Genomic DNA, 14,907 nt, shown 5'->3' on the forward strand with positions numbered 1-14,907 from the left:
GTGACCTTCTTACTAGAGATTGCTTGGTAATGGAAAGGTATTATATCTCTATGATCGACACAGGTACATACATAAATCATACAGATAGATGTTGAAAAATCGCAACAACGTAAAACAATTGGCTGTGCCATATGACAAGAATAGATAAACAAAACAGATAAAGTTACCTACATGATGACAAGGTAATCTGCGTAAGATGACAAAAAATTGGAACCATATTGCACCGGGCTATAAACTCTAGATACAAACAGGGGGGACGATGTCCTGCAATATACCTAAAACCGGTTGATGGTGATTATGATTTATTCGTCTACAAAACCAAAAACTCTAAATCAAAAATAGACTGTTTGTATTTTTAAACTCTAGTAAACTATGTTTGACTATTTCAATACAACAAAATATATTACAAAGTACACATTTAAGCTATTGCTTTAACCTAGTTGCTCTGTACTGACTATTTTAACAATAAAACTCTTAAATCTAATAATACAAATCTCTGTTACAATAAAAAACTAGGCTTACACCCTATTTTCTTGTTCCTCGAGCATTAAACTGCTATCTTCTCCTCCTTTTCCCGATACGTAGATTACTTTCCTCTCAGCATTATCTTTTTGATCTATCTTTACCGACTTCACAATTTCCACGCCACACAATGACAGAAAAACTAAAGCAGATACAAAAAATACGAGATCAACCAGAGTAGCTAAAAAGTATCCGTTCTGGAGTAGGTGGTTGTTTATCGCGTATATTACGGTGCTGATTTTCGAAAGGAACACGCCTATGAAATAGTACAAAACGTGGGTGGGGAGTTGTTGAAGATGTGCAGACATAAAGATTTGTGGTAAATCTGCCACTAATGGCAGACACACGTTGAGGAGTCTGCCAACCTAAAACATAATATATGTTAAATCAATTGTACGCGCTTTTCAGTTTAGTGTACTTTTTATAATTCTACACTACTATATTGTTCTGAAACTATTTACTTGTGGCATCCTAATACAATTTACTATTGAGTACTATTGAGTACTTTATTGAGTATAAGTGACTAGTTTACTATTAAATCAGTTTATTTTGACCTTTCGATTTCCACTTCGGAAATTGTTCTAAAAATATCAAATTAATAGTTGATTTGATTACATGAAATCAACTTTAACTTAAGAATATCCGTCGGAAAAATCGTAGCATGTGATTTGTCTTCAAAAATACAACCACATGCAATGATGACAGTAAAATTTTGCTGTTAGTGATCCCATTGTAAATCATATGAAAACAAAACAGGAAAAAAACCTCTTGATACTACCGCGACATAATAAGTGTAGTATAATTTAGTGTTCTTATTGTTGTGAGAGTTGACAGTATTTGTCAGAAATTGCCTTTACCTAGAACAATTTTTTGGATGAAAGGCGTAGTGGTGTTGGGCCACGAAAAAGAAGAAATAGGAGACACCAGTATGAAGTAGGCAATTAATGTCATAATATGTTGATATTGCAAGTTTGTTATATTGCTTATATATTTTTTAAGTAACTGTAATTCTGTGTAACAGCAAGTAACACCGAATCCAACCTTCGTAAACTTGCCCAGTTAATTTAATTTAGGTATAGATCACTGGGGGTTTATTATCTACGCAAAACTTTTAAAACGGGTAGTTTTTTGGTGGTGCGACATTGTGGCGACCGTGACAGGACTTTTTGAGTTGGATTTCGGTGTGAATTTTGTCGTTCTGGACCTTACTGGACCTTCTGGAGAATGTTTCGGTGGTTTTAAACCAAACGACCTATGGGAGCAGAATTGAAAAGTAGAAAAAAAACCAGAAGAGTTAAGGGCTATTTTTACGCGTACAGCCAACGAGTTAGAAGGTCTTATTAAATCAGAATCATTGGACTACAAGTCTATAGAAGTGTCCTGAAAACAGTTAAAATGTAAGTTTGAGGAGTTACAGTCAGTTGATTCCCAAATTACTGAATTATCATTAGAAAGCTCTACTGAGACGGAGCTAGAAGCAGAGACAGAGAGTTGTGATCTGTATTTGAGAAAAATTTTTAAGTGTAGAACCAGATATAACAAGCTGATGGAAGAAACAAAGAGTGTAGCATCCAGCAGGCATAGTTACTTACTCCGTGGCGTTACAACCCTTCGTGGGTTTTAGCTGACTCGACAACATGCCTCCACTGTTTTCTGTCTTGAGCAACCTCCGTCCAATTCTCCACGCCTATAGTGCTTGGGTCTCCTGCTATATTATCTCGCCACCGGAGACGAGGGTGTCCGCGTGGTCTCCTTCCAGTTGGGACTTCCTCCCACACCAGTCTTACTGTTCGTTCGTCAGAATGTCTTCTGAGGTGTCTTGCCCATTGTAGTCTTCTAGACTTTATTTCTTTTATGATGTTGTCGTCTGGGTAAAGTTCTTCGAGCTGTTTGTTAGTTCTTATCCTATATTGGCCTGATGCTTCATCCAGCACAGGGCCAAAGATCTTTCTTAGGATTTTCTTTCCCAAACACATAGTCTCTCTTCGTTTGCCTTTGTTATCGTCCACGTTTCGCTTCCATATATCACAACGGGTCGTATGATTGTTTTATAGACCTCTATATTCGTACGTCTTGTTAGTTAGGCACAATTCAAAAAGATTCACGAAGATGATTCTATTGATTCCCATGATAAGATAGAATATTTAATTCAAGCCACAGGTAGTAGAGCACGTGAACTAGTAGAGAGCTATCCAGCTATAGTTGAAAATTATAGCAAAATTATGGAAAGTATGCAAATCAGGTTTGGTAGAGAAGACACAGATAGAAGTATACATTAGTGAGTTACCAAAACTCATTTTGAGTAAGTCTGTATCTAGACAAAAGATTGATATATCTAAACTGTATGATAGAATTGGAACTCAACTGCGAGCACTGGAGACATAAGGTATCACATCTGACAAGTCTTCAGCAATGCTCTTTCCATTAGTCAAATCTTGTTTACCTCAGGAATTGCTTAGGGTATGGCAACACTCCACAAATATTTACTATAGAGATGAGATATTGGAAAACATGTTGAAACTGTTAATGACTTTTCTCAGAAATGAAGTAGAGAATGAACAAAGGATTGCTTTAGCTGCTGAAGGTTTTGGACTGTCTTAAGAAGTGGCTTCATCCTCTCAAGCTAGTGTCAAGAGGTCATCAGGTTGTCCAACTGCTGCTAATTTAATTAATTGTGAAATTTTTGCTTGTGTCTTTGGTTTAGGTACACATGGTAGTGAATATTGCTTTAAGGCACAAAAAATTACATTTGTTTAAAAAAGGATGTTCTCATTGGGAAGAAGGCTTGTTTTAGATGTCTAAAAGAGGTACATCAGACAAAAAGATGTAAAACAAGACTAACATGTGTTATCTGTAGCCAAGCTTATGTAGTCTTGATGTGTCCCAGTTTAACAGTAAGTAAAGGTAAGCCTAGTAATAGTCACGAACGACTAGTCGTCGACTAACCAAACTAAAGGTCGTATTTTTGCAAACGTTGAAAGTCACTTTAATTGATATCTTTGGGAACAGTAGAGTTGTTCGTGCCTTAATTGATAGTGGGTCACAAAGATCATGATATATATTAAAGCACACAGCTTTGAAATCAAGTTGTCCAGTTAAACGACAGGAAAAAATTGTTCATTGTCTCTTTGGAGGGTCAGAAGTTGCAAACTCTCATAACTGTTATGAAGTCACAATAGAGGGTAAGAACTCTACATAATGTTTTGATGCCTTAGATCAACTAACAATTTGTACTGATGTAGCTCCAGTATTTCTTGGTCCATGGAGGAAACAAGCCAAGAACCTTAATATTGATTTATCTGATGATCTCCAACCTGGACCAATTGAATTATTGCTGGGAGCAGATATTCCTAGTTATTTGTATACAAGGGGTCGTCACAAACTAGATTGTGGGTAAGTAGCTATAGAAATTCTAATTGGATGGACACTTATGGTAAAAATACCTACAAGTAGTAAACATTCTGATGTTGTCATGTCCACATTGAATCTTCTCATAAAGGATGCTTCCTTATGTGAGCTTTGCGAGTTGGAAGCAATTGATATTAAAGAGCCTATACATAGACATACCAAAGAGGAGGCTGCTTTAGCTGCTAGGGAATTTCTTCTGCAGACTGTAAGTGTAGATCAGATGGGCTGCTATGAGATTGGTCTTCCTTAGTTGGATAGTCACCCTCCTCTCTCCAGTAATTGTGAGTTGTCGGAGAAAACACTAAATTCTACTCTTCAAAAGTTGAAACGTGATGGTCTTTTTGAACGGTATGGTGGGGTTTTTACTGACTGGCAAGCTGAGTGGGTATAATTGAGCTAGTTGGAAAGTTAGATGATGTTGATTACAATCTAGGACATTTTTTACCTTACCGCCCCGTGGTAAAGGAAGAAAGTACTACCAGTGTTTGATGTATCTGCATATTAAAAGAATAAACCTTCACTTAACCACTGTCTAGTGAAAGGTCCAAATCTAAGTCAGTTAATTGCTTCAATAGTTGTAAGGTTTAGAGAAAAATAGGAGTGATTTCCAATGTTACACGGGCATTTCAACAGATCGGTGTGCATAAAAGGAACTGTGATTTCTACAAATTTTTATGGGTTAGCACAGAAGGTCAGACAGTAATTTTTGGTCATAAACGTGTAGTATTTGGTGTTAGCAGTAGTCCATTTTTGTTAGGGACGACACTAGAATACTATGTCATTTACTTTAAAATGTATAATATTCATATGTCTGAATTGTCAATATGAATGAGTCAGATAAAATAAAATTATTAGAACAATTTTTTACAAAGCAACTAAAAGCAAAATTTGTTTAATTTATCAATGTTTTGTATTTTGAAAACGATTTCTAAATTGAAAATCGAAACGTCAAGTTAACTTAATTTTAAAGTAAAATTGTGACCTATTCCCAACAAAAATAGAATGTAAGGGTCAAAAGTTTTATTTTATTTTTTTAAGTACATAATATTTTTTAATAATTCTCTAAAAAAAATTCAAAAATTTGCTTCAATAACCAAACTTAATTGCGGCAGTTTGCGCTTTAAGAGGCGCAAATTTCGATTCGGACCATTTCTTGGTTATATCAAAGATAAAACAAAAAATATCAATGGTAAGAAAAGAAAAAGGCGCCAAACAAAGAAAATGGAACATATGTATGTTTAAAAATCCTAAAAAGAAGAATGAGTACCAGCAGAAAATAAAAGTAATATTAAATGAAAGAGAAGGACAAAACAACATTGAAGAAGAATGGAATGTTATCCAAACGACAATTACAAATATGGCAAAGGAAACATTAGGTGAAACCTCAAGCAAGAGAAACGAGGAATGGTTTGACCAAGATTGCCAACAAGTAATAAATAGCAAAAAGATAGCTAGACAGAAATGTGTACAAAGTAATTCCCGATTGAATAGAACGGCATATGAAGAACTTAAAAAAGATGCAAAAAAAATATGTAAAAGGAAAAAGAGAGAAATGTTGAATAGAAAAATACAACAAATTACAGATTATAGTAACAGAAGAGAGACTAGAAAATTTTACAAGTAAACCAAGCAATACACCCAAGGATACATGACAAGATCAACAGTTTGCAGGGATAAAAATGGGGCAATTATCAGCGAAAACGAGGAAATAATGAAAATGTGGAAGGAGCATTTTCAAGATCTGTTAAACCCAGAAAAAAAAACAAAACGAAGATGAAGAAATAATTCACCACAAAGCAGAACAACTAGTTCAGAAACCAACATTGGAAGAAACGATAAACGTCATAAAACATCTAAAAAATAACAAAGCACCTGACACAGATGGAATAACTGCAGAACTGATAAAGAATGGTGGACATGCGCTATAGAGGCATATCCATAAACTAATCAACCCCATATGGACACTAGAAGTCATCCCGGAAGATTTGAAAGTAGGAATAATACTTCCTATGTACAAAGGAGGAGGCAAACGACTCTGCCAAAATTATAGGGGCATAACAGTTTTAAATGTCGTCTACAAGATATTATCAGGAATTATATACAGCCGCCTGGAATCATTTCCGGAGGAGATGATTGGTGAATACCAATGTGGCTTCAGACCAAAGAGGTCAACTATAGACCAAATACATATGTTGTATATCGATTTGAAACAGGCGTTTGATGGAATAGATCGACAAAAAATATCTATGACCTATCTAGCAACTATCTATATATATGTTAGGGATACCCAATAAGTTGGTTAAACTTATACGAATGGCTCTGGAGTGTTCCAAAGCTATGGTAAGAATAGATGGAGATATTATTACGCAGGCCTTTGATATTGAAAATGGAGTTAGACAAGGTGATGCAACAACACTTTTTAATCTAAATTTAGAAGCTGTTGTTAGAAAACTCGATACAAACGGCTGTATTAATACAAGATCAATGCAAATATGCACATATGCGGATGATGTTGCCATAATAAGCCGCCACAAAAGGGTATTAAGCGAAAAAGTTATAGAACTGAAACGAGAAGCTGCTACGTTTGGTATATACCTATATAAATAAAAGCCAAACAAAATATATGGAGTGCACAAAACCAAATCAACATGAGAATCTGAAGGTAGACAACCGTACCGGATTCTTAGCGGTAATAAGTGCTTTTATGCATACAAAGACTTAATGAAAAGTAAGTTACTGAACGTGAGTCTAAGCTTAGAATCTACAAAACAGTAATTAGACCACTGGACACATATGGATGTGAAACGTGGACCCTCTCAACCACTGATGAAAATGAACTGAAAATATTTGAGCGCAAAATACTAAGGAAGATATTTGGACCAACCCAATGCAGCGATGGTTCGTGGAGAATTAAAATGAACCACGAGCTGAATGGACTAATGCAGAGCGCAGATATTGTTAGATTTGTAAAGTCACAAGTAGCACAGAGATGGAAGCTTCAAGGAAACAGAACAAGAGAAAGGCCCTGTAAAAGATAGATAGACGGCGTAGAAAGGGATCTTAAAACCATCAACATCAGGCAGTAGCGAAGAAAAGTACCCGTCAGGGCAGAATGGAAGAACATTGTTAAGCAGGCCAAGACTCACAAAGGGTTGTAGCGCCATTAGAAGAAGAAGAAGAAGAAAAACCAAACTTAATATTGACAATGTCAATTTATAAATGTCATATCAATGGAAACTTGATAGGCTAAATATAATTATCAACATACTTTATTTTTGAGTAGTTTCACAGCCTACTCTAATTATCATTTTTTAACGATTCTAGTAAAATAAATTATTAAATACAATCGTGCAATGTATGAAAAAAAAACAAAAAAAAAATACATTACCTCTTTAAAATAGTCATCCTCTGAAGTGAAGCAAGCAAGAATGTAAGTTGATGGGAATAGTAAGTACGGAATTATCGTGTCATGCTGTTTCTGGTACGTACTGTAGTATCGATAAAATATAAAAATTGGAAATACTGATATCAACGAATGACATAATGCAATGAAAACTACTAACTCCAATTTAATGGGAGCCTCAAACAGACTCAAAATATTTGACAAAGCCGCTATCAAGTGGAGGACTTGCGTTTGAAAGGAGACACCTAAAAATAAAGTGAAATTAGTTTAAAATCATTTATATACAAGTATCACTATCAATTTGTAGCTAGATTATTTCATTTATTACTTTTTAGCTCGACATTGGTAAAACTACGTGCTAAAGCAAACGTATGAATATATAACGTAGAGAAATAATCTCTTATGATAAGTCAACGCCCAAAGATTTCTCTGAGTCACAAGATAATCATGCGAAAAAGAATTTCCTACTTACCAGCATATGATTTTCGAAAGTTGATACCCAATAACAAGAACGCTTCTCCAAAATACATAAAAGAATTAGTCAGCAGAAGAAAATAATCTGCAGCTTCCATTCTCTGGAATTTTGAGTGTGCGAATCTACAGCTGAAATATTGGCGAGTGGCCAAACCCGACTGAGCGTCACGTACTCAAACTATGACTTACCTATTGGTCTAAAGTAATCTCTCAGTATTAGATAGTCGTCCAGTAAATTTTATATGTAAATGATCGCAAGAAGTTTAGCAATAATTTTCTGACATATTATAATTTATAGAGATGTTTTTTATCAAATATTCTGAGATAAATGTGTCAATATCATAAAGAAAACTGTCCCTTGCGAAGATATGAAGTTGAATAAAGACAGGCGATTTATAGAAGAGATTAAATAAAAGTGAAAACAAAAGAAAAAAATAAGGATTTTGATCTATTTTTTACAAAATCTTTGCGGCGGTAAAGCATAAATATCATATCAAGCATAATTTCACTTATCCATATTTCTTTCATTATTTTAAAAACATATCTTCAGTCAGGATTTATTCCTATTGTTTGTTGTGTCCATTAATACACTGATTGTAGTTAAGGTGATATTGTTTTTCATATACCTTAACATATATTATCTTATAGCTACTTAGTGGTATTAAAGTGTCACCCAAATAAAAATTGTCACATTTGTAAGATATTCTACAAATGCAGTTTTCTTATCTTCCTTTCTCGTTGTTAGGTTTGGTGTTAGATACAATAGACCTCAGCGTATTGTAATTTTACTCGAAAATGTTGTTATATTTATTTTCTTGCATTTAATTATTTTGATTATTGTCAAAATTTCTTTCACAATTTTTGTGAAAACGATTTTTCCATTGGAAATCGAAATATCAAAATAAAAAATTTAAATGTCGTATAATTAAATTTAATAAATATTTAATTTAAATTAGTCTTACGTTGGATAAGAAAGACTCAAAATAAATGGAGAAATAGAAAACTTTGGATGACAGTAGAAATTTTTGAGCTTATGGAAGAACGAGGAAAAACTAAACCAAAAGACCTGAACAAATACAAAGAATTTACAGAGGCAAACATAAGAAACAAAATATAAGAGGCAAAAGAGAGTTGACTCTCCTACAGTTGCAAGGAAGTAAAAGGCCTTATAGAAATATGATGACTTTAATTTACACAAAAAAATTAACAAACCGTAAAATACCTGCTCAAAAACCTACTCAAATCACAGAACAATGGCTTTAACATAATAAACGCACTTAAAACATTTTTAAAAATATATATATATATATATATATATATATATATATATATATATATATATATATATATATATATATATATATATAGCAGAATTGATAAACGTCTTGAATACGAAATTAGTGACACAATTGGGGTTTAGAAATAGTATGACCACGAGAGAAGCCTTCTTCGATTTGAATGTGCTAGAAATTCATACATATAAATCTGGAGAGTTACATTTTTATACTTTAAAATGGCATTTGATAATGTTGCTAATGTAAGAGTTGTCAACCCGAGATATCAATGAAGAGAGGAGTCCGCCAGGGTTGGTGTTGTTTCCGCTAGTATTTAATGTATATATATATATATATATATATATATATGTTCGGATAAGTTTCCGCGGTCAGATGAATGAAAATTACTGAGTTCTCGGGAAGAACCGCGTTGAGAATTTAAAACTCGACGTTTCGGCACCCATTTTGGAGCCATTATCAAGAGGGATATGGTTCGGTTCGAGTTCGGGGTCTCAATCTGCCTACTCCCCTCACTCGAGACGTACCAGTATCGTGTTCTATATTGCAAGAACTGTCTCTCGGCACTGAGGTCTCAATCTGCCTACTCCCCAGTGTCGAGTGACAACCGGTCTTACCCTGTGTGGCTGCTTTTATACTCGCTGTATGCGCGGGAACGGTATGCGCTGACGTGGTCTGAACTGACGTGGCCTGAGCGGTGTGGGCGGGAGGTCGCTGAAGAAGGGGTCGCCATGTTGCCGGCAATCGTTTCGCGTCATCGCGCGTGTTCAAGCTGTGAGGCCGTTTTTCGATTTCGATAGCTTCACGAATGATTCTCGCTTTTAATGAGCGGATGGGAGCGATGGTTTTTGCTTTTTCGAAATCTATTTTGTGGCCTGTCTGAATATGATGTTGGGCTAGGGCTGAAGTGGTATCGGAATGTTTGACTGATAGAGAATGTTCGTAAATACGGTTATGGATTCGTCGGTTTGTCTGTCCTACGTATGTACGTGGGCAACTGGAACAAGCTATCTCGTAGACACCATGGTCTTCATTGGGGATTTGGTCTTTTACGGATTTAACGAGATTGGACAATTTGGAGTGAGTGGTGAAGATGGTTTTGATATTAAGAGGGATAAGAGTTCTACTGATCTTGTCAGTGACACCTTTAATAAAAGGTAGAAAGATTTTGGGTTGATCCGGCGGCAAGGTTTCTTTTTTGGATGGAATGGGGTTTAGAAGTTTTTGAATGCTTCTATTGATTTGGGTTTTGTGGTAGCCGTTTTGTAGGAGTGTTTGTCTTATTGAATTGATTTCGGATGACCTGTGATTGTTGTCGCTAAGTCTTATGGAACGGGAAATAAGAGTGTTGATGACTGAATTAAGTTGAGCGGGGTGATGATGTGACTGGGCATTGAGATAGCGGTTTGTATGAGTTGGTTTCCGGTACACGGAATAGGAAAAACTGTGAGGTGGATTTTTCTGAATAAGAACATCAAGGAATGGCAAAGACGCTTCAGACTCAACTTCCATCGTGAATTGAATGCTGGAATGTATTCCATTCAGGTGGGAGAGGAAGAGATCTAATGTGTCTTTACCATGGGGCCAAATGACAAAGGTGTCATCAACGTACCGTAACCAGCAGGTGGGTTTGAGATTTGACGAAGACAAGGCTACTGTTTCGAAATGTTCCATGTATATATCTGCTATTACGGGAGAGAGGGGCGATCCCATTGGGGCACCTTTGATTTGACGATAGAAACGATTTTGGAACGTGAAATATGTATTAGACATGCAGTGTTTTATAAGAGATAATGTGTCTTGGGGAATTTGATGTTTAGACTCCAAGATGGAAATGGTTTCATCGATGGGAATGTTGGTGAATAAAGAGACAATGTCAAAACTGACTAGTATGTCGTGACCATCAAGTCATTCCAAAATCTTTACAAGTTAAACATCACACCAAATCTTCATCAATTTCCAAAATTCTTAGAGCCACTGGTTTTTCGCTTCTTAGAAATTCAATTCATTCCACCCGACGCAACTTAGATACAACAAATTCCCAACTTCTTAAAACCTACAATGACATCCACTCTTTCAATATCCATCCATTATTATGGGACACTTTCGATCGTCTTTCTCACCAAAAAGCCCAACACATTTCTGACAACAAAACCCAAACCCAGAAACGCAAACTGGACCAACTTATCTCTCAGCAAAATCCACCGCCCGTTTCAAATCAACAACCTTCTACTGTTGTCCATAATTTCTCAGATATTCACATATCCGATTCAGCTACCAAAGCTCTGTCAAAAGGCTTCAATTTCTCTGTCACTCCTCTTTCCATTCCAACTGAGAAAATTATTTGTCAAACTGAAGAAGCTATTTCCCATCTTCCTTCCGACCAAGCCGAAGTTGCCAGACAAGATGTCGCCAGAATTCTCCGTACTTCCAAACCCCCACCTTCAAATATCAGCCTTTCAGAAAGACGTGCCCTCAAAGAACTTCACAACAACCCTGACATCGTCATCCTTCCAGCCGACAAAGGTAATGCCACCGTCATTCTCAACTCTTCTAACTATTTCGACAAAATGTCCGAACTTCTGAATTCCACAGAATACAAACAAGTCCCAAATGATCCAACCACATATCTAGAAAAAACGACCAAATCCATTATAAATAAGTCTACTCTATCTCCAGACCTCAAAAAATCTCTTATACCCAGAGAAAAATCATCCCGAATTCCAAAGATATACGGCCTTCCAAAAATCCATAAGCCCAATGTTCCCCTAAGACCCATCGTCAGTGCATACAACTGTCCCACTCAGAAATTGGCAAAACATCTCGCTTCATCCTTACAACCATTAGCCGAAAACGCCTCGTCCTTTGTCAAAAACTCTTTTCATTTCATTGATCTTCTGAAAAACTTTTCTATTTCGCCCTCAGACATACTAGTCAGTTTTGACATTGTCTCTTTATTCACCAACATTCCCATCGATGAAACCATTTCCATCTTGGAGTCTAAACATCAAATTCCCCAAGACACATTATCTCTTATAAAACACTGCATGTCTAATACATATTTCACGTTCCAAAATCGTTTCTATCGTCAAATCAAAGGTGCCCCAATGGGATCGCCCCTCTCTCCCGTAATAGCAGATATATACATGGAACATTTCGAAACAGTAGCCTTGTCTTCGTCAAATCTCAAACCCACCTGCTGGTTACGGTACGTTGATGACACCTTTGTCATTTGGCCCCATGGTAAAGACACATTAGATCTCTTCCTCTCCCACCTGAATGGAATACATTCCAGCATTCAATTCACGATGGAAGTTGAGTCTGAAGCGTCTTTGCCATTCCTTGATGTTCTTATTCAGAAAAATCCACCTCACAGTTTTTCCTATTCCGTGTACCGGAAACCAACTCATACAAACCGCTATCTCAATGCCCAGTCACATCATCACCCCGCTCAACTTAATTCAGTCATCAACACTCTTATTTCCCGTTCCATAAGACTTAGCGACAACAATCACAGGTCATCCGAAATCAATTCAATAAGACAAACACTCCTACAAAACGGCTACCACCAAACCCAAATCAATAGAAGCATTCAAAAACTTCTAAACCCCATTCCATCCAAAAAAGAAACCTTGCCGCCGGATCAACCCAAAATCTTTCTACCTTTTATTAAAGGTGTCACTGACAAGATCAGTAGAACTCTTATCCCTCTTAATATCAAAACCATCTTCACCACTCACTCCAAATTGTCCAATCTCGTTAAATCCGTAAAAGACCAAATCCCCAATGAAGACCATGGTGTCTACGAGATAGCTTGTTCCAGTTGCCCACGTACATACGTAGGACAGACAAACCGACGAATCCATAACCGTATTTACGAACATTCTCTATCAGTCAAACATTCCGATACCACTTCAGCCCTAGCCCAACATCATATTCAGACAGGCCACAAAATAGATTTCGAAAAAGCAAAAACCATCGCTCCCATCCGCTCATTAAAAGCGAGAATCATTCGTGAAGCTATCGAAATCGAAAAACGGCCTCACAGCTTGAACACGCGCGATGACGCGAAACGATTGCCGGCAACATGGCGACCCCTTCTTCAGCGACCTCCCGCCCACACCGCTCAGGCCACGTCAGTTCAGACCACGTCAGCGCATACCGTTCCCGCGCATACAGCGAGTATAAAAGCAGCCACACAGGGTAAGACCGGTTGTCACTCGACACTGGGGAGTAGGCAGATTGAGACCTCAGTGCCGAGAGACAGTTCTTGCAATATAGAACACGATACTGGTACGTCTCGAGTGAGGGGAGTAGGCAGATTGAGACCCCGAACTCGAACCGAACCATATCCCTCTTGATAATGGCTCCAAAATGGGTGCCGAAACGTCGAGTTTTAAATTCTCAACGCGGTTCTTCCCGAGAACTCAGTAATTTTCATATATATATATATATATATATATATATATATATATATATATATATATATATATATATATATATATTATATTCAGGGATTCTACAGTATTCACTGCCTTCCCCCGCTCAACCGTTTCCATCTCTCTCTGTTGTCCCATTCCCAGTATTTCGTGTCTATAATAAAATAGTATGTAAACAAAAGCTCCCTGATTCAATAGAGGGTATCTCTATCAGCGGATAAATTTCAACAATGATTTAAAGATAGTAATGCAATGCCTCAATATATGCTACCTAAAGAGCTTAGGATCAATTTAAAGAAAACAAAGTGTATGGTCTTGACTTAATCAAAACATCCAACTGGGTTTAAGTTTTACAAAAGATATATTTAGAATGAAAGATAATATAGGGAATTATAAAATTATGAAAATGTAATAATACTCTTATTACTATTATTAATATTATTATAAATTCACCTGTTCACTGAAAAAACTTTTAAAAACGATTGAAAATAAAAAGACGTGGTGGTGGTCAAACGAAGTTCAGGGGAAAATGAACAGGGAAGTTCAAGGAAAAACTGATATAAGAACAGAAAACTGTCGTGATTTACCCAACCTAACTGAAAGTTAGGCAATTGAAAATAAAGGGGAACAACGAATGCATATGGCGTAATTAAGAATGCTTAGATGGATGATAGGAGTGACAAAAAAGTGTCAAATTAAGAATAAATACGTTAGATGAAGAGATACCAAAATCAGTTAGTTATATAAAATAAATAGTAGTTATATAATAACAAAAGATACCTGATTACAGACGATTGAGCAAGACACTTTTGGAGAAGACAAAAAAATATGTAAAAAAATGGAAAAACAAGATACCGAAAAGCCAGCAATGTTAAACACTTAAAAAATCGTGGAAATTGAGAAGTATAAAGACGAAAAATAGTTCATTGCTGTATAGATTTCTACTACCATTTTTACTTAATAAATAATTTAGTAAATTGTTAATTTAATATTTTTAACAGTTTCTCTTTTGTTTCAGGTATGGACGCACTTTTCTCACTGGCATATTCTGTGGAGAGTTCCACAGAGTTGCCATAGGCTCACATTTCAATAGCGTGTTTCTTTAGAGTAATCTAAGTGCAAACTGCACACATCTAACGTTAGTTCTTGGAATGAGAGACATTACAGTGCATTCCCTCTACGAAGATGAGAACAATTTCATTAGTAATGACAAGCCCATTAATTTTATCTATTGCGACCACCACCCGTAGGTTTTTGTGATCGTTATATATATATATATATATATATATATATATATATATATATATATATATATATATATATATATATATATATATATATATATATATATATATATATATATATATAT

At 36.0% G+C, this 14,907-nt stretch overlaps 2 protein-coding genes across 2 annotated transcripts in view; one reads left to right on the forward strand and one right to left on the reverse strand.

Annotated features, from left to right (window-relative positions):
- tow (target of wingless repressor) overlaps positions 1 to 14,907 on the forward strand; it is a 552,940-nt gene that overhangs the window by 364,352 nt on the left and 173,681 nt on the right. The gene's annotated exons all lie outside the window — the stretch shown is intronic.
- Positions 413 to 7,964, reverse strand: LOC140433591 (uncharacterized). The gene is made up of 3 exons (XM_072521574.1): positions 7,806 to 7,964; positions 7,319 to 7,578; positions 413 to 887 (listed from the first exon to the last, which is right to left on the reverse strand). Exons 1-3 carry the CDS (start codon positions 7,903 to 7,905, stop codon positions 519 to 521), a joined length of 729 nt encoding a protein of 242 aa, XP_072377675.1. The 5' UTR covers positions 7,906 to 7,964; the 3' UTR covers positions 413 to 518.

Source organism: Diabrotica undecimpunctata, chromosome 2 (genome assembly GCF_040954645.1).
Source record: "Diabrotica undecimpunctata isolate CICGRU chromosome 2, icDiaUnde3, whole genome shotgun sequence".
In the NCBI taxonomy this organism is placed as follows: Eukaryota; Metazoa; Arthropoda; class Insecta; order Coleoptera; family Chrysomelidae; genus Diabrotica; species Diabrotica undecimpunctata.